Genomic DNA, 23,638 nt, shown 5'->3' on the forward strand with positions numbered 1-23,638 from the left:
GCGGGTAGCGCTGGTTACTGTTACTTGAGTAATATTATGAACCATTGCTATTCTTAATTGAGTAGATTGATTTTCCATTTAAAGAAGTAGATTTAAGAGATTGGAAACGATAGATTCCTGAAATGTATGAGCTAATGTTAATACTAATTTTCTCAACATTTTTCTACATTATTATTGTTTTTTTATATTAATATGGTTAATGGTTATTTTATTTTAAACACTATATAAATGTTTGTTTATATATCTATGTTAAAAGCCCCTGTAGTGTGCCCTTGCCCCCCCTCTCCTCCAAAGTGAGCAGACCCAGCTAAAGTCCTCTGGTTCTGCTAACAACTCTACCACCACAACGTCAAACAACGTCATCAGCGAAGGACGAAGCCGTTCAGACCAGACCAGTGTGTGGTCCTAAAGCAGGAAGGACCTCGTGGGACAAATGGTCTTTCTCAGCTTTTCTGCCGTGGCCCCAGACACCAGATGAGAAAATGACCGAGCGCAGACACAGAGGGAGATGTCATATGATTTCAACAAGTATGTCTGCAAAGCAACTGTATTTCCCTCACATTAGCCGCACACAAAGGGCACCTTTCTTCAGCAGAAATCCACTGTTTGTGAAGGGTCTGCTTTAAGGCTTCAGAAACAATTGGCCAGAACAAGTTCCCACGGCGGCAGCACAAGATTCGCACGTTCAAAACTGTTGCTTCAGGTTGCGGCCGGTCAAGCTCTGCATGCGCAGCTTTTGTCGCATATCTCAAAAAACAGTTGTTGAAATTTGATTTTTTTTTAGCGGATAAAGTAAAAAAAAAAAAAAGAGAGAAAATGTTTATATACAAAACTAGAGCTTTTCAACTCTTCTTGTCATAGTACAGAAATGAGCAATCTAGCCGATTCAAGATTAATGCCTTGAAATAGCATCGGACAATAAGTCAATTTCCGGACTATAAGTCACACTTTTCTCATAGGCAGGTCTGGCTTGAATAAAGTAATGGGTTGGTGTACTGACAAAACTTTTTGGACTTTGAGCTAATATTCTGCTTTCTATCTAAATTAAATTTATTAACTGTCTAATCTCTTTAGTGATTTCATACATTCAGCTGAATTTACTAATGAACGTTAAACAAACATCTAGAACGGCTTCCAGACACCAGGCTCGGTCTCGGTCCACCACCCGGCCACTCGAAGGTAGGAGTTGCTTACCAGGAACTTTTGGAGCGAGTTTTATTAATCAATATTAAAATAAATGTCACATTGTTTTATGTACTGATGCACAAATAAATACCACCACAGTTCAACATATCCAGATTTAGTTTTTTTTTTTTTTCCAGAAACTTGGCGATGCTGCCGGTATGGTTAATGTTTCAATGGGACACGACTGTCAGGCTGTGCTTGAATTTATGAAGGTCGCACGTTGGACTCCTCTTTAAAGTGGTTATAGTGTAGCTTAACAGAGTGAGTAGCCTGAGCTGATCACAAGTTTGTGGCTAGAACATTAAAAAACAGTAAAAGCTGCCTTCATAAACTATTTATTAGCAATTCTGACAGTGTGTATCTCATTAAATAAGAGGCACACTTTGTACTGTACGATTCCTAATTGTGAACACGTTCCTTTAAGAGTATGAAGGCGTAAAAAGGAATGAAATACGTTTTTTATCGGCTCGTTTTGCTGACAGTAGTTATCGCCACAACATTCAGCAAATCCTACTGGTCTTCCGTCTCGCAACGAGAACAGCGCTCTATTTGGGTCGCTCCCAAATCCGATCTCTGACTTCCAAGACGAACCGAGCAGAGCACAAAAGCTGCAGTACGTGAAGGGACACAAAGAAGCGAGAATCCCGCCCAACCGGCTCATGTTGAGGCTGGGAACTGGAAACACGCTGACCTACAGAACCAAACTCGTTAACGAAGCCGTGGACCAACCCTTATGAAGTAGGAAGTGGCACGCTGCTTTAAAAGGCTAATGAAGAGGTTCCCCAAATGGAAATGAGGGGCTTCCTAGTCAACATAGCTTAATGACTTGAGCGAGGTCTCAGTTTTCTCAAAGTGACTGTCGTGTTAACAAACAGCAGCTTGTGCAAATCCCAACCGACAGCCTGACTTAAGGGCTGCATGAAAACCGTCCTTTTGATAGCAAATAAAAAAAGGAGTTCATTAATGTATGCAAATACACACAGTGCGCCATATGTCTCCCTTCTCCTACAACGCGGATTCGCTGTTTTAGAGACATTCTCTTTTTTTTGATGCATTTTTAATGATTGCACCATTGCATTTGGCCTCGCACCACGTTTTCACAGGAGTGAGCAGCATGTTAACAGAGAATCAGTGTTACAACATTTTCTGACACTGGCATGCCTCTGTAACTAAAGCTTCCAGCGCTGGAATGATAGTCATGGTGAAAAGAAAGTACACCCGGTCGTAAAATTCAAAGGTTTTTTACATTTTAGGACGTAATTTAAATGGTTCTTTGTGTACCTGGTTCAATCGTTGACATCCAACCCCAAGCAGGGATTCAATGGATTTCATATTTTAATTATTAAACAAAGATAAAGCAAATATAGGAAAGCTGTGTGTGGAAAGACTAATTCTCTTCTTTCATCGAATTTATGAGGGTAATAGAACATAATTCAACAATAACCTAACAACGCCTACTGTTTTTGTCGCCATCTAAGATTTTTTTTTCAGAAATGGAAAACGTTTCAATAATGTAATAATAATAATAATAATAATAATAATAATAATAATAATAATACAGCTGCAAATCCTACCAGAATATGATGTTTCAGAAAATTCAAACCTTGTAAAGACTCAGAAAAAACTCAAATCTCTGGAGGCCTTTCAACCGTCAGGCACAGTGATGACCAGCTGATGATCTGGGCTCATCTGGACACTTTTCAGTCAACAAGCTGATTGCAAACGCCTCAGTATGACAAAGTTTTGTGATGTCAAATGTGAGGCAATCCGTAAAATGGCTAAAGTCTGTTCGACACTGAGACAATCACAGGGAAATGGACAGAAGATACAGAAAAGTCAGGAATCGAACCCCAGATAAGGAATAAAAGTCTTTATAAATGGGACGGCAGCATCACCACAATCAGTTTTATTAGGTTCTGATACATGAACACTAGAACTGATCATTAAAGTAAGAATAAAAATAAAGTAGCACCTTAAATATGAGCTTTAGAGAGAAATCAATTCTGATTTTGATTAAAAAAAGGGAGAATACTGAGATTAAAGTCATACTTCTGTCAGAAATCATCAGAAATGTTACAACCTCAGCAACAGCATGCTGTGCAAATGTTATTCTCTGTATTTTTTTTATTTGCTGTAAAGTAAAAAAAAAAGTTTCTGTCATGATGAACAAGTAGGTACAGGCTTATTGTGGAAGTTTTATCATGATCACTCTTAGCAAAAGCGTTACTGTATAAACAATGTCCAAACATGCTGGCAGCCACTGCCTGCTTCTCTCTCCCTCTCTGTTACTCCCTCTTACACACACACACACACACACACACACACACACACACACACACACACACACACACACACACACACACACACACACACACACACACACACACACACACACACGCATATACACACACACGCAAAATCCCCCAACAATCACCGTTTATTCCATCCCGTACACTTCCCCGCGCTCCCTGTCTCCCTGCCTTTCTTCCTCTTATTTCGGTTTCTGCCGACGGCCTGATGAGAAGCTTCCTCTCTCATTCAGGTTCCTCGCCGCCTCTCGTTCTCCGCCAGCGTCTTGAATGTGAGCGACATTTGCGCCTCTGACATCACGCGCCCTCTTTACCTCTCGCGCACCGTGCGGCTCCTTTTGATCATTTCAAAGCCAGGAGTGGGAGGCAGGAGGGCTCCGACACCCCCGCGGCGAAGCGCGGCGCTTTGCTAAGTCAATGGCGGCTAATGAGTTCTCCGATAAACGAGAACCACAATGCAAATTGAATAAAGTGAGATAAGGATTCTTGTGACATCTAAAAAGCCAAGCTACGGTAATGAGTGACATGATGAAGCTGTATTGTTGGTGAGTGAAAAAAAAAAAAAAGCCTTTTTCTTAAGAGTTTTTGTCCTTCCTGGGTAGGTAGAGCAGGAAGGGTGGTGGGCTTGTTTTGTTAAGATCTCAACCGCCTTCAGAGAGCAGATCTGTTTTTTCTTCTTCTATCCTCTATTTTCCATTTTCTATAATCTTTTAGCTTTGCAAACATGTTGTATGATAACTATTAGGGATAAGTGCTATTTTCAAACCGCAGGTGTCAGGGAGCCATTAAATAAATGTGATGAATTGCTGGGGCCAGGTGTTGTGCTGGTGGGGTGGAATTCCTCCGTCATTCATCATAACGGCTTTTGTCTGATACAGTTGACAGGCAGCGAGTAAGGAGGCTAACCTGTTAGCGTCAGTCCACCCAGCTCTGCCTTCAAACGCCGTGTCATGTTATTTTAAAGAGCTACTGGAACGCCACTAAATGTCAAAAGAAAACACCAGGGAAGCTGTAACGTGCACCAATTAATGCATGCTGGGTGCCCTCCAGCTCCCGATTGTACTTTCCACTTAAAAGAAAAAAAAAAAATGTTTCTAAGTTCTTCAGGAACATATCGAGCAGAGCACAGGAGGTCAAACTAGCATATTGTACAGAGAACGGAGTGGTGTTGCATTCTTAAGCTTCCTTTTGTCAACCTGTTAACCTGTTAACCATTATGTCATTATGAATGTTAGTCTTCAAATAAATCCCAAGGTCCTCTTTCAGAATTATATCCATCACTATATAATTATAGTGATGGATATAATTATCCATCACTATAATTGATGAAGTTTAACAAGGCCAAGAGCCTTGGCCTTGTTAAACTCAAGGCCAAGGCTCTTGAGTTTAACAATAGCCTTGGCCTTTAAGTGTCATGCTATGCAGATGATGGGATTGTGTTCTCGCTGAGTTTGGAATACAGACACAGTTTCATTAGCCCCCGTTGATAAAGATATGCAAAATGTATTCAGATGTATTCCTCCTATAGCTTGAATATAAAATCCTTCCTTTAACCCTTTCATAGTGGTCACTACAGTGGACAGCTGTCTAAAAGCCATTTCCTTGTGAGTTTTTATGTTAGAAATGCATACTGAAGTGGACACTAATGCATCACAAAATACACTATTAACTACTGGCCATCAGCTGCAAATGCAAGAAATTAGTTTTGTTAAATCCAATATGGCTGACAAACAAAAAAGCGTGTCAACCGACCCGGTCCCTCCTTTTACTGCAGACGACTCTTGCAGGTAAAAAAAAATGTTGTGACATCAGATAACCCCTAAAGAACAAAACTACTGATGTATTTTTCAAATAACAACTTTGTATTTGGAGAAAATTACAATTGATCACCAAAAAAAAATGTTGTGACATCAGATAACCCCTAAAGAACAAAACTACTGATGTATTTTTCAAATAACAACTTTGTATTTGGAGAAAATTACAATTGATCACCAAAAAAAAATGTATTTTTTTTTTTACAAAATCTTTTCCTACCTTTTATTTGTGCCTTAAGAAAATAAAAAAGGGGAAAAAATCCTGACACAAGGGATCCTAATTCATGCATGAAAGGGTTAATTTGAGTATATTGCTTCATATACCATATTTCTCAGACTAGAAGCTGCTACTTTTTTTCCTACACTTTGAACCATGCGGTTTATAGCCCGGTGCGGCTTTTCTGTGGATGTTTCTTCAACCACCAGGGGGCTCTTTAGCAGGAAGTGAATCATTGAAAGTCAAAATTGGAAATCAAAGAAGAACGAGTTGATTTTCATTTAGAACAAGCACATGCTAGCTGCAGGCATGACGGATAAATGTTTTCAAACTCATACCCGGAACCACACAAAGAAGTTCATATGATGCAGCTTTTAAGTCGAGGCTGGCAGTGCAGATCGATAGCCACCGCTGGATTCAGCGTGAACGAATCCATGGTTCGGCGTTGGAGACGCATGACTGCGTCCTTAATAGCAGATTTATTAAGGACACAGCCCTCTGCTGCGTCCTTGTGGAAACCGAGAGCGGCGGAGATATCAGCAGCTTCTAGCCCAGTGAGGCTTATAATATATGTATTTATCCAGTTTTTTTTAGAAAACTTTGTAGGTGCATCTTATAGTGAGATGCGCTCTATAGTCCGGAAAATACGATATACAGGTGACATAAAAGACATTAACCTTTATTTCTCACTGTCTGATATTATTAATGTAGGCAACATTTCTCTTGTTTTATGTCAACTAAACTTACCACAAATATTTATATTTTAAAGAACGAATGTTGGAGATTTATTTAATAATGCCTTCAAAATCATACGTTTCCTTAGTATTTGGTTGCTTTGCCTTTGAACTGTACCAGCAAACTATTCTCACAATAGTTTGCTGGAGTTGTGGCCCATTCCTCCTAACAGAACTGGAGTAAATGAGGTTTAATAAATCAGGTTGATGCGCCGCTTCGTTGGCTCACACCTTTACAGATCTGAGGTCAGGGCTTTGTGATGGCCACAGCAAAACACTGACTTTGTTATTCTAAGTTCTCTTCCTGATAACTTGGCTGATGTTTTTTGACTTTCCAATCATGTCAAACTCAAAAGTGTCAGTTAATCTATAAGAGGGTTCCAAAGCTGTGACATCATCATCTGGGCTTTCCCTCATTGTTTAAAGAGACAGTAGCCATTCTTTATGTAAACTTTTTATGTTGAAGACATTCATAAACAAATCTCTGACATATTCTTTCACTCCATACTGTCGAATTTAGCAAATGAAAATACTCCTGGTAATTCTAACTGAGCTCAAACAAGAGACGTCTGCTCCGATTTAACTTCAGACCATGAGAGAAACAAGTGTATTCAGTGTATGTAAACTTCTGGTTTCAACTGTTTATATGTGGAGTTTACTGCTTTTTGGCAACAATGATGAATATGGGGAAAGCATCTAAGTTCCACAGTCACATATGGTGGAGGATGATGTGTTGAAGTGTGTGTGTGTGTGTGTGTGGGTGTATGTGTGCGTGTGTGTATGATAGGCTCTTTAAAACTTTAAAACAGTAAACAGACACTCAGTCACCATCAGGTCTTTTAACAGTGCAACGATCCAAATCAACACAGAAATGGTTTCACCAGAAACAAACTCAACCTCCTTCTTCTCCACCTCAGTGTCCAGAGAAGTGAGCTGAAAGCCCAGGGCTCTGGCTCATCCACAGAGAACCTGCATTTACTTGCACCATACTGTATCCTTCGATCTTGCATCAGCTGTCTTACATTTTGCGGTGTGAAATTATTCTACCTACTGATATAGTTAAATTTCATTTATCTTATGCCGTTCTACACATCCTTTCCAACGACATTGTCCCTGAAGGCAACACAAAGTCTTTCTGTAAACCACAAAACACAAGGTTTTAGGTGCTGTGCCCTTTTCACCTCAGGACAAGGTTAACATGAACCTGAGTTTTATTTAGTTTATTCTCTTCCAGTCCTTCCTATTAAAAATATTGTTTAACAACTGGTTTGAGGTCATTGCTGAAGGTGGCAACAATAAAAAAATAAAAAAAACAACCTTTAAACTTAGTTTTCCAAAACTGTACTTCATATAGATGATGAATAATGTGTCAGTATTGGAGGTATTGGACCATGACATTCTCACAATATGGCAAACGCGTGTATAACACCAATTTTATGTCATTTACACAAAATATTTTAAACAAACATGTACCACAGAAAGAAAAAATAATTTTTCCTTGTTCAAAAATAATGTAACATTTTGATTAGTACAGTGATTCAGATTCACAAATTTAGATAACCTGAACAGACAACTTGTCGAAACAAAATTCCTGCATATTTCTTCTTTTTTTTTTAGCAAAATAGAATCTCTGATGCTAAATACACCATACTGCAACACATACTGGGCCAAGTCTAAACATCATGGAATTCAAGTTCCAATCACTTCCATGACCACATGTGAATAAAATGCAAACATTTCTAAAAGAATGAATCAGAATGGCGGAGATTAAACCTTAAACGTACTCCTAATCCTTGTGAAAGCTTTCTCAGAAGAGCTGAAGCTGCTGTACTGGCAAAGTTTAGATCAACATTTAATAGACTGAGAACGGGTAATCACTCAGTTACTACATGTGAAAGCAAATTCTTCTGCCAATAATAAAATTTCTAGAATCATTGGTTGATGAAATGTTGATACACCAATTAAACAAATCAACTCAAAGAATGCTACTTCTCTGGGAGACCCGTCTGTTGACATGATGAAGATGACTGAGAAGAGTCCATTCTACGGCAACAAACTTCAGCATTACTGACACCTCATACTGAACTTCCTCTAAGTGCTAGCTACACGCTTACGATTAAAAACAATTTGGTTTAAGGACACTTGCTCCTGCCTCAGTCCATATAGTGCATGTAAATATCTGTAACTCCGGAACAAAACTCTGCTGCTCACCTCACCGGCATACCAGAGCCTTTCCTGACCACCCATATAAACATACATACATACATACATACATCTAGTAATACAACTAGTATTTTGAGCAAATACTAGCTGTCCTGGTGAATTAATTTGAAAATACAGACGCTGTGCTCAATGCGTTTTCCAGTTGGAGCAATGTGATTTTGAAAGATTGACTCTGCACTCGCTTTGGCGTCTGGCAAAAAATGGGATTGGTTTAAAATCAACAGCAGAACATGTTTTTTAAATTTGTTTTTTCTTATCTTTATTGAGTCCCAAGGAAGTAAACTTCACTAAACAAATACTCACAGTGTCATATTGCAAATTTCAATACTGAAGAAGGAAAGAACACAACTCTATTTCCCAGGGAAAGATTACAACGTTCAAAATACAAAACAGAGCAATGTAAAGGAATTTAAAAATATTAATCAAATAGTAAGAAAAACAAATAAATGAATAAAATTATAATGTTAAATAGTTATAAAGTGTATTATCAAGGTGGTTTTATCAAGCTTGGTCTCTAAAACTTAAGTCAAACCTTCTGAGTTTCACATAGTACACCCCGTTTTACCAAAATAACCTTAATTGTTTGGTTTTGTGATTGAAAAAGCCTGTTATGTTTTTCAATTGTATAAATGTCAAACATTATATCCACTCACTTATCTAGTTCGGTTGCTTTGTCCTGTGACAACCATTTTCTTTTTGATTGCTCAGCAGATATAGTAACAAAAAAAAGTTTTCGATTGTTTTTAGACGCATTCGACTTTGACAGATGCTTTTTTATTATCAGCTGAAAAAATGCTTCCAAGTTAATTCAAATATATCTCACTCAATCACCAGAGTCTATGCTCTTATCTGTCACCACTCTATTACTAAGTCCCTTCCTTTGTGCAACTTTACACGAAGCCTTGCTTTATGCAGATAAAAAAAATATGAAAGGAATCAATTTATATTTTAAAACAGCTTGGTGAGGCTTTGGTTCAACGGAGTGTCAAGGCGTCGCCCTCTTACCTGCAGCTGTAGTGGGCTGAGTCCAGAGGCCGCCGCAGCTGCCATTGTCGACGGAATGAACTGCATTGGGTAATTCTCACCTGGTGAACAACCAGAGACAACGCGTGTCAACAGAGAGAGGTGGGGGCAGAGTTCAGCACAAGAACAAACCTGCTCTTTACCTTCAGACCCGTCTCGTTCTCTCCGTCTCGCTGCTTTGTCTCCTTCCCCCCGCTCATGTTTTTATACATAAACACAAAGGGTCAGGAACGCTTTATTCAGAGGTTAATAAGACTCACTGTCTGCACACATAAGTGCTCGAGACCGGGCTGAGCGGCGCTCGCTCAATGGGATGCACTCACCAGCTCATAAGCGAGTGCCATGTATAAACCCCTACTGTTTGTCCTTAAAAGGCTTTTCATGTCCAGGTCTTTGTTGAAAACAGATCGAAGCAAAAAAGAAAGAAAGAAAAAGAACAGAGTGCACAATGATGGCTTTTTAACGCCTTTCTTTGAGTTGTTTTACTTTTTCTTTCTGTTTGCAGCCTTCTGTCCGACTATACGCAGACTGTACCGACATGAACCGCGGAGGCTCGCCGCTAACCTGTGTCGGGCGAGCACCTGGAGGAATGTATGGGAGAGAGGAATGCGAAGGACCAGGGAGACGCAAAGAAAGCAGGTGGCGCGTGGGATCCTGCAAAAACAAGACTGCAAATTACGCGTGACTTTGCGCGAGGGTGTGGCCGAAGACGTGCTGTGGAGGCAGAGCCGGGGAGAAAGATGTGCTGCGACACGCTACGTTGTGTACGTTGTGTTCCTTCACAGAGTCGTTCTCACGTTTAGGTGGTCAGCGTGCACCACGGATAAAGACTGAAACAGCAGCAAAAGTGTTCTCTGAACATCTTCACATTTTGTCACAATCCACCGCAAACTTAGACGTGATTTGGTCGGGTTTTCTCTCATACACAAAAGCAAAGCAAATAATTCATTGTGAAGCGCAAGGAAACTGATGAGTAGCTGTCAACCTTTTTCAACAATAAGTGTCTGAAAAGTGTCTATATCGATCTGATTGCAACTTTCCCGAACTAATGTTGTGTGGAACCATCTGCATCCATCTATTAGCTTATGTCTGTGCTAGCGTTGCACATCTAGCGACAGAAATTTCTGCCTGGTTTTCTTCACAAATTAGCTCAAAATTGCCAAATCCAGATTCACGTCTGGTAAAGGCAAGGCATCTTCTGTCTATCCCTCCATCTGTCCGTTCGCTCATCTATCTAGAGTTAGCTACCGGACTAGCTATTCATCTATATATCCATATATCTATCCATCCATATATCTAATAAGACTGACGTTAGACAGAAACACATGGCTACTCATCACCGGCTCATCACCATAATACACTACAGGCCTGTTTGAGGACAAATCTTCTGAAACTTTGAGGCCTGTTTTCTCACTGATCGTTGTTGCAGAGTGCCAACATTGAAACGGCCATATCTCCCTCATTTTTTAACAAAACAATTCTGTGTTTGACATCGTTAAAAAGTTCAGAATCCACATTTTCAGAATCGGGAAATAACTCAAGACACCCCCAGATGAGACTTGTTCCTGATTTTTTCGTGGCCAGTTACAAATGTGCAGTAGGTGGATGCGGGGTGTGTGTGTGTGTGTGCGTGTGTGTGTGTGTGTGTGCGTGTGTGTGTGTGTGTGTGAAATCCCTTGTTGCAGATGTGCAGGGTGACTGACATGCTCTGCGGTTGCCACGGAAAGAGATGTTCCAGTGCGCTCTGTGTCCAAACGCATTGATCCTGAAGTGAACAAGCGGAGCTTGTAAATCTCTCCGCTCATTTCCAGAACATTCCTTACCTGACACACCTCATTACTGTCAACTGGAATCTGTGTGTGTGTGTGTGCGTGTGTGTGTGTGTGTTGGAGGGTGAGGGGGTAAAGGAGAGGAGGCGCACATAAATATACCTGGCTTGTAGGACATGCTGGGCGGGAAGAGGAAGCCTTGTTGTGCAGCGGCGGCGGCAGCCAGAGAGCGCTGGTCGTGTGGGAACAGGGGGATCATCAGAGGAGGCATGTGACCCTGGACCTGAGGAGGAGTCGGACCAAGAGGGAGAGGCTGAGGCCAAGCCGGGAAAAAAGGAACTCAAGACACGTTTACAAGCACATCTGACGATGCCGAGAGTACGCGATAAAGGTCATTTATCACAAACGGTTTGATACCAACTTAAACGATTTCACTTTTTTCCATTTTTTGCAACTTAATTTTACTGCAGCACATTTCAGATAGAAACTCTAAAAATATACATGGCTTGTCATTTTGTTTTCAGCTGTTTAGTCTGAAAACAGACTAAACAGCTGAAAACAGCTGAAAAATGTTCAATCTGAAGCATTGTAAAACAAAAAAGTAAAATGTTTTAGTAATAGAATTCACCTTTTATTGGAGAAGCAGAATCTGCTGCCATTACAAACAACTTTAACCCAGTAGCTTTTTAAATGTGGTGTTCCCCCAGGGCTCTGTTTGGGCCCCTGTCTTTTGTTGCTAAACACATACGCCTTGGATAGACGACAGATAAATACAATAAAATGTCCCGTTACTTTTATGCAAATACCATTCTTCACACTGTCAGATTTACTTAAGAGTAAAAGTGAAATTACAAACTGGTTAAAAAAAATCGCTCCATCCAACTGGACTTTAAGACGACTAAATGCCTGATAACCACACCAGGAATTCAAATTCTGACTTTAAGAAATGTAGGTTGTTTAACAGTTTTATGGAAATATTTCCGAACTAAGAAGGCTGGTGTTGAACAGGAGCTTGTGATAGTCAACAAAGCAATTGTAATGCAGTTTTCATATGTATCAACAACAAACATCCTCGATAAACTTCAGTTGGTTCAAAACTCTGGAGAAAAACATCAAACTGAAACCAGCAGAAGATCTCAACTCCCTGGTCAAGCTTTTTGTTCTGTCGCTGAATTGTTGGGATCAAAACCTCAAACTCCAGCCACAGAACGTTACTCACACTTCCAAGATCAAGACATAAAACGTCTGTGGACTAACCCTCCTCTGTCTTTATGTTCTCGACCTCAGATACCTGAAGACATTTTTAATAAAGCAGGTTTTTCCTGAAGAACTTTTTGTCATTCTAATTGTCATTTCATTTAGGTTTTAGGTCCATCTTTGTGAACCGCTTAATGATTAATTACTTAATTTTATTAGTGAAAGCTTTTAAGAGTCCTACATATATCAGACTAAATAAAGACTTCACTACATTTTGTGCCTAATAAATATTTTTAATGCAGGCTTTGTACCTGGAATGAATTAGCTTTACAGTCTGTTTTGGTGCTTTTAGTTTTGGAGAAAGTCTTATGCATGAAAAAAAAAATAGAAAGAAAGAAAAAGCTCCACTGCAGGGAAAAAAAAAATAAAAATACAAAACAAACAATTAAAGACATCAAGATGAGAAATGAATATATATATATATATATATATATATATATATATATATATATATATATATATATATATATATATATAAAAAGAGCCTTACAAAAAATAAAGAATATGAATCAATGGTACGTCATGTAAAAATGCTAGAGACTTGAAAGGCTGAATGAAGGCTTCAGGAAACCAAGAAACAAATGAAGATGTGCGTTCTTGAGGGACGAGTGTAAAAGTGTGGAACAAAATGCCTGAACAACGACGGAGAGCGTGAAGAAGCTGCCTTTCATGTCGGCTTGAAAGACTTTTAAAAACTGCTTGTTTGCCTGAGTTACGGCGCTGACGGCTCCGACTGAAGGCAGCGTATCAAAGATGACCCTGCGGGAGTCGATTAGGGCTGCCTGCGTTAAACCAACAAGCTGTACTTTCCCCTCCATCTCTTGCCCTTTATCTCATCTCTTTCTCTTTTCATTCATTTTTGTCTGACTTGTAAAAAAAAAAAAAAAAAAAAAAGAAGAAAAAAACGGGCGCCTTTCGTGCCTCTTCACACTTGCTGTTCTTTTCACTTCTCCATCTCGTTTGTGAGATTTTCACCTGAAAGACGAGGATGTTCAACAACAACCTAAACGCCTAAAGTAATAAAATGTTAACTAGGAATGCCTTAGATATGAGCTGAGGAGGAGTTTTACCATATATATATAGGTTTAAAATAACATTAAAAAATGCTAACTAAATGCTACATATGGAAAATCGGCTCTTGTACTACTTTTACAGTCGTCACACCAATGATGAGCTAATATTTTCCTGCTTTTAGCTGCTGTTGGGGAAACTTGTTAACTTGTTTACTGTAAATTAAATGTTTATCAGCTGGTGTTACTTTCAAATAGTTAAAATAATATGACACACTTAAATACCGCTCTGCATTTCAAATTACAACAAATTTCAGTTTGTTACTCCTGTAAGGTTAAAATCAACAGCCATGATAACACTGGGATGAGGCGAGCTAATTACAAATGATGCTAACAGTAACGTCATTTGTAATTGATGCTGTCAATTACAAATTTGTGGCATCAATTTGTATCATTTACATATTTAGAGTAGTAAATGATCCTATTCTATCATTTACATAGTTACATAGAGTATCTTAGGAATGGTAAAACATCTGGTGTTGACATGTTGGTGTGGGGGGTCCAAATGAAAATCTGCCTCAGGCCCCAAAAAAGCTTGTTCCGGCCATACAGTTTTTTTTTTGTTTGTTTTGTTTTGTTTTTTTGTTGTTGTCACATTTTATTTTCAAACTAAACATTTTGTGTTTTTGCTGTTAAAACCACAACATGGTTTAATACCTTTAAAAAAGTATTTCCCCCTCTATTCGTCCCTTTTACTAGAATTCATTGATGACCCAAAGCCCCTCCCCCAAGGCCCCACTGACCCACCGATGCCCCTCATAATGAGCCGTCGGAGCTCAACCGATCCGCTGCGTTGGTTAAACAGGACGACTTCCCCTCTGGGGCGTCTCAGTGTGCAGCAGGGAGGTTTAAACAGCATGACTAAACAGAGACGCTGCGCTCTGAGCCTCTGAAGAGCCAGAATTATCATCTGATTAATAATTAGATCAACAGAAAAGTAATTGGACTTTAAATTAATAATGCAAACACTTATATATCTATAAATGTATACATACATGTCCTTTTGATCTGCGAGCTAACCGATATTTATACACGATCAGTTTGTTGACACTACTGCAAAAATATGAATCTTTTCTTGCGGCAGAATAAAAATGTTGAAATAAATGTGGCCTGAATTTGAGTATATTTATTCCTGTGAGGAAATTTTTTCTCTCATAATGAAAACTGCTCTCTTCTCGTCGGGTTCCACTGTGGCTCATTATACTGACCCAATGGGACGTTTGCAGATAGACTCAGTCGATGTCTTGGTGTTCCAAAAGACGCCCAAGTGAAAACACTCCCACAGCATCACACATCCCCTACCTTGCTGCAGAGTGGGGTTGAGATGCTGTGTTTGTTAGCCCAAACACACCATCTGATCAAAATCCACATTTCAGTTAGATTGGAAGTGAAATATAAGGAGAATAATTCTCTGCAATAGTACTGATGAATATTGAAAAAACCTAAAACAAAATGTTGACTATGAATCATACATTTTTCTCTTTTTGTCCCACCAATGAAGATGAAAATCTGGCTGCTAGAGTTCATTCAATTATTGGTCAAATATTTCTCACTGACATAATAATCAGCCTGAATAATACCAGACATATCTGACCAAATGTAGAAATTGCACTTCGATGTTACCTTGACCTTTGTGATTCAATAAATGCGTGTTTTGAAGGTTTATTTTTAATGTTCTTTAACTTGCAACTCACTGTGCGCAGCAGACAGTCAGCATTTATTAATGACCTAAAAACAACTGATCATATTTAAATCACCATTTTGTACATTTTACTTTAATGTACTTAATGTCTTTTTTGTACAATATACAAGAAAGACATTAAAAGACGGAAATAATCCATTTGATTCCTTTTGTAAATAAGAAAATAAACATTTTATTGCCTAAGATGCAGCAACACGGCATTCCTTTAGTGAGTTTGAACAGGGGAATATAAAAAAACATAAAACATACTGACGGACAAAAGTGTTTTAAAGTTAAATACAAACTGCTTGTATATTTTGTACAGTTTGGATGAACTGCTGCTCTGAATATGTTATTCTTTTTAGCAAACTGCCTTTTTTTTTTTTGAGTTTGCATACTCCAGTTAATGATTAATCGATTACTAAATTAGTTGTTAATTATTTCAATAATTGATTTGCCACAATTAACCTGATTAATCACAGTTAATTGGATTAATCACAAATAATCCAATTAGTCGTGAATTATCAGGTTAATTGATTAATTGGATTATTTACGATTAATCCAATTAATCGTTTCTGCGCTACAGGAAACCAGTTTTGATCATGGATTCAAGCTCATTTTACTCCACATCATCAGGTTTGTAGAGAGCAGACCCTGTCATCCTTATTACACCCAAACATTATTCCTTTTTGCTCTATTTTAATTACAAATGGAAAAACGTATACTTAGCAAAGAAAATTAAGCAAAGTCTGTGTTACATGTTTGCTGTTGCTTGTCTTAATAAGCTGCAGTTACAGATTTTTAACGTGACTTCACGTGTTTATCGGCTGACTGGCTCTTCGGACCGAGTCGTTTACATCACCCTGAAGAAGATCGATATCAATTGAGGCACCAAGCAAACACACTGGTGGCTGATGGGGCATTTCTACACACACATATGTACAAACGCTCCCATAAAGATAAGATGCCTGATGTCTTGTGACATGCCGAGGCGAGAAGGAAAAACGAGTCCGAATGGCTAAAAACAAACCCCCCAAAAAAGAAGAAGAAGAGGAAGAAGAAGAAGAGGAAAGGAGTGTGTGTTGTGTGTGTGTGTGTTGTGTGGTGAGAGGGGTTTTTTTGGAGTAGGACAAAATGCTCCCATTCATTGTGCTCCTCTGGGAACACTGGGACTGACTGGGGCAGCTTCTCCAACGCAAACACACAAAGATCTCCTTTTACTGAGGGGAGGGGTGGGGTGGAGGGTGCTACTGGATGAATGGTTGGGGGGGAGGATGGGGGCGGCGGTGGGCCCCCCCTCTGCTTAGCCCCTAAGAAAACACAGAGTCCCCTTCCTCTAACTGCCCACCAGACGCACACCGACATACACACCTAGGCAGCGTGGAGCATGTGTACACACTCAGAATTAATGGGGCTGTTGTTGGAAGGCACCGGGGCCGGGGGGGTGGAGAGGGCGACCAGTGTGTATGCGCTATGTCTTTATGTCGACGTGAAGAAAAATACGGTGTTGTCTGGCAGGTACCGACTGTGACACCTGACCTGGTCCATCGCTCAGACGGAGGCCAGGCTACATAAACCTGCAAGGAAATCATCGCCAACGCAAACAAAAAACGTGACTTACAGGCGACCCTGTGGGGGGCAGGAGGGAGATAACAGCACGGGTTTTTACAGGTTAAAAGCATGTGGGTGGACGATATAAACTCAAAGGTTTGATCAGGATATTTTGTGGTACGTTTGTGACAACTACAACAGTAACGATGACCATTGTTTGCTACATCTTTTTTTAGGTAACTGTATTCATGTCGCAGCAATTATGGGTCCCTCCAAACGCATGCTGCTCTTGATTGCATTCCCATTTGTACATTTGTAATGTGTTTCTTTAGGACACCAGCCACGTAAAGAAGTGTGATTTGTTTCACCAAGATGCAGACGGTAACTGTATTTTCAACTTTATTGGCATTTTTTCATGCATTTATTGATCAAAATCAGGAAAAAATAGCAAAACTATCAATCCTGACAATAAAGACAGTCTTGGGGTGTTTTAAACTTTATTAATGGGAATTTATTGGGATGACAAATCAAAATTCTTATCATGATAAGTAGTTTATCATGGTAAACGATACAATAGACGGCCACTGATAGTTAAAAGCTGTCAAAGTTCTACTTTCTACAGAGGTTTTGCTTTTTATAGGACGTATTTCTGATCCCAGTGAGCTTTGGACTAACAGAGCTCTGCCCTGTTTACTGTAGGCTTGGTTTGGTCAAGGTCTCCAGCTGTATGAAGCTCCCCTTCACCTGTTGCTGCGCACTGCCAGTCAGCTGCCCGACAGAAGGCTCTTACATTAACAAGGAAGATGAATTTCACTGCTTCAAAGTATTTCAGACACTTCAGATTTGTGGATTTTTAAAAACACCACTGTTTTATGTTATCAGTACACATTTTTAATTTACTGCACAATACTCTGATGTTTAATTTTGTTGTTCAACTCTACAAAAAACTAGTACCTGTAGAAGCAGCACTTTCTTAAAAGAAGAGCTTCAATGTCTAGTGAAGTTGGTGAAAAGTGGGTGAAATCTCAGATGTTTAGGAGGCTAACAGCTAGTCATACAAACCCAGGTCCTGAACCTTTTTAGCCAGTTCAAACTGAAAATGTCTCTAACTTTATATTAGCAGGCATTCACCATATGCTCCTTCATAAGAGACCATTGTTAAGTTTGAGCTCTTTTCCTAGCCCAATATCCATTTTATTAAGGTAAAGTTAGGTTTGTTTTGGCTAACGGCTATGCTGGTCCCTCCCTGTCCACCAAGATATTTCCCAAAGCACTTCAAGACCTGTAAACGCAGAGTGTAACCTTCGACGGCCATAAACAGCAGCTTACTCCAGTTTTGATGAACTTTTAACAGTCAAGTGGCAGCAGCTCCAGTAGACTGGTACAGGTCAGTCTACAGCATCAACCAAGCTAACTTTAGCTTAGCTACACAGACGGTGTTTGGCTAAGAAAACAGTAATGAACATTCACATCTGGTGAAAGGATAGACAGTGGATATACATCTGCAGATGAGTCTGGAGGATTTTCAGTATTAGTTGTTTTAAGTTTTAAAAGTTTGGTAAAGCTAGTTAGCATTTGGAAGGCTAACTAAGAATGTAGTGGGCTTTCGACAAACTTGTGCCGATGAGACACTTTTTTACAAGAGGCTAGTGAACTGTAACTGCGAATAACATCACAGAGACTCATTCCAAAACAATTTCAACTATTTCTTAAAACTTCTGTTACTTCTGTAAAGAGAACAAAATTACATTCTATAGTACTAGAAAACTAGTGATAAATTTAACATTTTTTCCTTAGTAATTTTGCTCAAGTATGCAAATTTAGATTTTAAAAAAACTACAAATAAAACTTTACATATAACAAAGTAGAAGAACAATAATACTACATTCTACTGCAGCTAAAAGACAAAGTAAGCTAAGGGTTTCAGCTTTATCCAGCGCTTTAGTTCATTCCCTGAGACAAACATCGTTGTTCTGTTCTGCTCATTTGACTGAGTTCTGCTTCACTGTCTGTCTGCAAATGACTTTGAGCTTCTTTGGTGTTTTGACTTGTTTTCGCAGATCCAAACTAACATGTTACAACACTAAGGGAGGCCAGGAAGGTGTTCTGCAAGGTAAAATTATAGTTTTTGTCAAAGTTATCTGGTGACATGGAAGAAAAGAAAAACAACTGAAAGTCTACTGCTGAAAAGAACTGAATAAATACAAAAGCTAAAGCTCCACATTGGTTTCAATTGCATTATGGATCGATTCAGGCTACGTGAATTAAGGAGTTAGTGGTCAAAAATATGCTCAAATCTGATATAATATTTATTATATTTGGATGTTATTTACTAGATTTTTTAGTACAAACATCTTATTTCCACTTATTAAAGAGGCAAACTTTTAGGAAACAAAAGACAATCTGACCTCTGATACCTTTGGGTGAACTTCCTGGTATTCATTGAAGTTACATAACCAAACTTTCCTACACTAGCTAATGAGTAAATTAACAGAAAATGACTTTAAATCATTTGTTGTCAAAGTGTCCCCAAGACGGGCACAGCTTCACAGGTCTGTGGGAAATTTCCCCGAGCGAATGTACGACGGCGTATTAGGGACGTGTAGACAGAAGAGTACATTTTTTCCAAAAAAACTCAGAAATTCTGAGATTAATCTCAGAAATTTTCTAGAAATAAACTTTAATTTTAAATGTGTAAAATTTTAACTTTTGGAAACTTTTTTGAGTTTCAGGAGTCAAAGTTTCTGACTTTTGAAGCTCAGAAATGTCCATGTTCTTTCCTAGAACATTTATGAGATTAATCTCAAAATTCCAGATTTTTTTTTCAAGCAAATTTTTGACTTTTTAAACTCAGAAATTATAATATTAAATTCTGAGATTAAAACTTCCTGACTTTTTTCCAGCAATGTTTTATACTTTTGAAACTCAGAAATGTTCCCGCTTTTGTCTAGAAAATAATTTTTGGGGGCAAAAATTTACTCCTTTTTCAATGCCCCTGATATCCCATCATACAACTGCCACTTAATAGTCCTACCAAAAAAGGAAAGCTTGTTGTCTGTGTTTTACACTGTTGTAAGATCTTTTTTTATATTGTTCTAAGTTTAATAAACATCTGCATATAAAAGTTTTATTCCGTGATTACAGCGGATGAACTCAGTTGCCAATGTGAGCCTTACAGTTGCTCAGCCTGGAAGCGTGTGCTGACTTAGAAACGGCCTCTTCATCTAACAGCCTCTCAGCTCCTCAAGAGTTCTTGTGCGTGTTTGTGAGCGAGTGGATTGCTGTGCTTGTGCTTGTCTGCTGCCCTGACGGCAGAAGAGCAATTGGCTCCGATTCAGACAGTAAAAACAGCTGAATTACAGAGGGCGATACGCTATCAGGACTAATAAAATAGCCAATCATTTAGTCCTCGTAGACTGCTGTTTAGCGTTTAGCACACAGAATATCGCTCATTTTGATCAATCGCTACGTCAACAGCCAAACAGAAGGGGTTGGAATATAAAAAAAAAAACAGGACACGAGACGAAAAATAAAAACAGGAGACTAGAAACCCAAAGTTGGAAAAGACGGAGGAGGGCGGGTGAAGGAGGAGACAGAGGAGTTATAAATGAAGAACAGAGAGGAGGAGGAGGAGTGCGGCTTTGCAGTCATTAATTAGCCCGTTAGCTAGGGCCCGGGCGGTGCGGTTAGGCCCTGCGTCTTTGTGGGCCCGAAGGAAATGGGCCACATATGAGAGCCATTATAGGAACTGACTTAACAAAGACACATGCCTGTCAGCCACCAGGCTGGGCTGGGCCACTCGGCTCATACGGCACACACAAAGGGCCCCGCCACCACTACCAGCGTGTGTGTGGACGTTGTTTGTGCCAGAGCAAGGCATGAACTGTCCACATGTGCGTGATTACGCGTTAACGCCAATTGTCTCTTCTTGGTGTAGCGCTGAAAACAAATACGCACGTGATTTCCTCTGGTTTGGCTGTTCTGACTTACTCGCAACTTTCAGCTCATCAAGCTAATTTTAACTCCAGACAGAAGATAACGTGAGTAAACGCGAAGGTGCACCTGATCTAAGCGTTAGAAACTGACAGCTGAACACTCTGCAGGGTTTCTGGCTGCAGAGAAGAATTCCTAGTTTCATCGATAAGGGCAAAACGTCAAGGTCACCGGCAAACTACCACCGCCATGTTTCACTGTTCTGACTGATATTTTATTGATTGACAAGAATCATGAGTCAGCAGGATATTTAGACAAAAATCTTGAGTGATCATCAACATGTGAGAGGAGCCTTTGTGTTTTTGGTCATCAGCCCTTCACGCCTTGGAACGCCGCTTCGCTCCATCTCTTTCTTCGTGTCGAGTCGTCAGTGCTAGCTGCGTTTCCATTACAAATTCTCGCAAAACTTTGGAATTCCTCTAACATCAAACCTCCTCCACCCCCACAATTTCGCAATTGCGGTGCTTTTCATATCATGGCTCATTCGCCCCAAACCACCTCTTAGTGAATTGGGACCAGGAGAATATATATAAAAAACCCTTTTTAATATATATATATATATATATATATATATATATATATATATATATATATATATATATATATATATATATATATATATATGTTGTTCAGTTTTGGAATAATTACTGCTCTGAATATGTTTTTCTTTTCAGCAAATGTTAATGATTAATCGATTGCTAAATTAGTTGACGATTATTTCAGTAATTGATCAATCACAATTAATCGTTTGAGCCCTGATTTATATGTTTAGTAATGTTATTTTTTTTGTCTTATATCAGATGTTCTTTGATGATCTGAAACATTTAGATGTCCTAAAACTCCCCAGCAGACTCTACGAGGAGGTAAGTGATTTTTCCTGAGTCTTGCATTCGTTGGCTCCTCTGTGTGTTCACATTTTGTAAGTATATCTAGCAGAATGAGGCCTTCGGAAGCATTTCTTTAACCCCTGCTTGTCTCCTGCTGGCTTTCTGAACCATTTAAAACCACATGACAGGAAACCTAGGACACTTTGAACTCCGCTCCCCCCTCACAACCTCCCTGCTCCCCGAACCACCACATTAGCCGACAAACACATTCACACCATCCAGGGAACGGAAGCAAGAAAACAGGAAAATATACAATAAAAAACAAAACAAAACAAACAACAAAAAAAAGCATTCCAGCTTTTTTCAAACCTGTCTTGATCTGTAACATGTTAAAGTTCACAATGGCCTAAAAAAAAAATAAATAAAAAAATCTCCTGTAAGCGCTGTTGGTGGGTTTTTTTTCATTATGCAGGAGACTTTGCGCGAGCGCTCCGAAATGTTCTACTTTGAGTTGATCTATTATTCGCAGCATCTGGACAAGATTTGGCTTTTTTTTCTGAATTGAGATGTGAAGGGGCGGCGGGTGCCGAGGCCGACTCTCTCTCCGCTGAAACAGTAGCATTCGGTCAGCTCCTCTGAGCATTGGCCTGAGTGAAGCTCAGGTCTGGAACTGATAAGTGGAAACAGACCGCCGCCGCGCTGCCTGTGTGTTTAAGGCCCAACACACATCCGACACAGCGTAAACAGCCCGTACCCCAGCGACTAAACCCTGGAGCTTAGCCATAATAACTCTACACCTCCGTACAGTAGACCCACCATATGCTTCTCGCTAAGTCGGGCTTGCTGTGCCAAGACGGGGCTATTGTTCTTTAAATAAACGACAAAAAGTTGCTGTAACCCCACAGTGGGGGGTGGGGGGGTGTAGGACGGGTGGTGGGATTTATTGCTAAGTGGCTTTTAAAATGAAAACAAATGATTTCTCCCGGCGTTCTGGAATTTTCTACGGAGAGAGAGAGAGAGAGAGAGTTGTGGAAGCGAGCGCAAAGCGACAGCTACACAGCTGATGCTCCTGAAAGCCCCACGCAATAACGAGGCGCTCCGGAGAGCTATTTTCCACACGTCCCTTCATCCTCAAAACCAAACATGACACAGTATCCGCTGCCTCTCAGCGTGGAAGAGGATCCGAGCGGCAGACGGGCAGTTTTATGGTCTCGCTCTCGCTCCCCCCGGGGGCTAAGAATCCTAATGAAGTCCGATCGCAGCTTTATTAAGATCTAAAGGTGGGGTCTCGCAGTAAAAAAAAGAAAAAAAAAGAAAAGAAAACTTAGAGTGTGGGGATGGGGGGAGACAACCCCTCATTAACTCTATCACACCTCCAGAGCGGCAGGGAGACGTGACGGGGGGTAAAACATCGCAGCGCTGAGTGTGCTCGGGTTTGACTCCAGAGCCAATTTAATTTAGTCCGAGCGCTAAAAAGAGTAAAAAATAAATAAGCTGATCAAACGTGGAGCAAAATTCCCATGTGGCTATTAGCCACAGTGTGCAAATTTGACAGCATTTGGCTCACAGTCGGGGGTCATTTTGGTGCTAAGTCTGGATGTGCATGCAGCAGTTTGGAACGGAAGAGCGTCAGGTGGCTGAAACGAAAAATACACGACTTCGAAACAAGAGAGAAGGAGACACGAGGAACACGACTGATAAAAGTCACGAGGAAAGCTGCGATTTGATCAGAAAATATGGGGAAAATTTTTTATATAAAAAAGAGTGTTTTACATGCTAATATATAAGGAGAAACACATGCTGTTGAGTAGACGACTCAGGGAGGGGAAAACAAAACGCAGGCAGGAGGTTTGGGAATTCTGGAGTATTGATCTTGGAGTAATCAATGCAAAAAGTACTGATGGAGCCGTAAGCACTGGGTCACCACTGAGTTAAAATGGTTTGTTCCGGTTTTGAAAAAATAACAATCTCCTTGCTTGATAGAT

At 39.8% G+C, this 23,638-nt stretch overlaps 1 protein-coding gene across 4 annotated transcripts in view; it reads right to left on the reverse strand.

The window, feature by feature from the left end:
* LOC103465716 (transcription factor SOX-6-like) overlaps nt 1-23,638 on the reverse strand; it is a 146,501-nt gene that overhangs the window by 28,643 nt on the left and 94,220 nt on the right. For all 4 annotated transcript variants that reach the window (XM_008410808.3, XM_008410809.3, XM_008410806.3 and 1 more), the window contains 2 exons: nt 11,437-11,557; nt 9,488-9,567 (listed from right to left, as the gene is read on the reverse strand). In XM_008410808.3, the coding sequence (XP_008409030.1) occupies nt 9,488-9,567; nt 11,437-11,557 (201 nt within the window). The remainder of the gene's footprint in view (nt 1-9,487; nt 9,568-11,436; nt 11,558-23,638) is intronic.

The sequence above is a fragment of the Poecilia reticulata genome, chromosome 6 (assembly GCF_904066995.2).
Source record: "Poecilia reticulata chromosome 6, P_reticulata-male-v2, whole genome shotgun sequence".
Classification (NCBI taxonomy): Eukaryota; Metazoa; Chordata; class Actinopteri; order Cyprinodontiformes; family Poeciliidae; genus Poecilia; species Poecilia reticulata.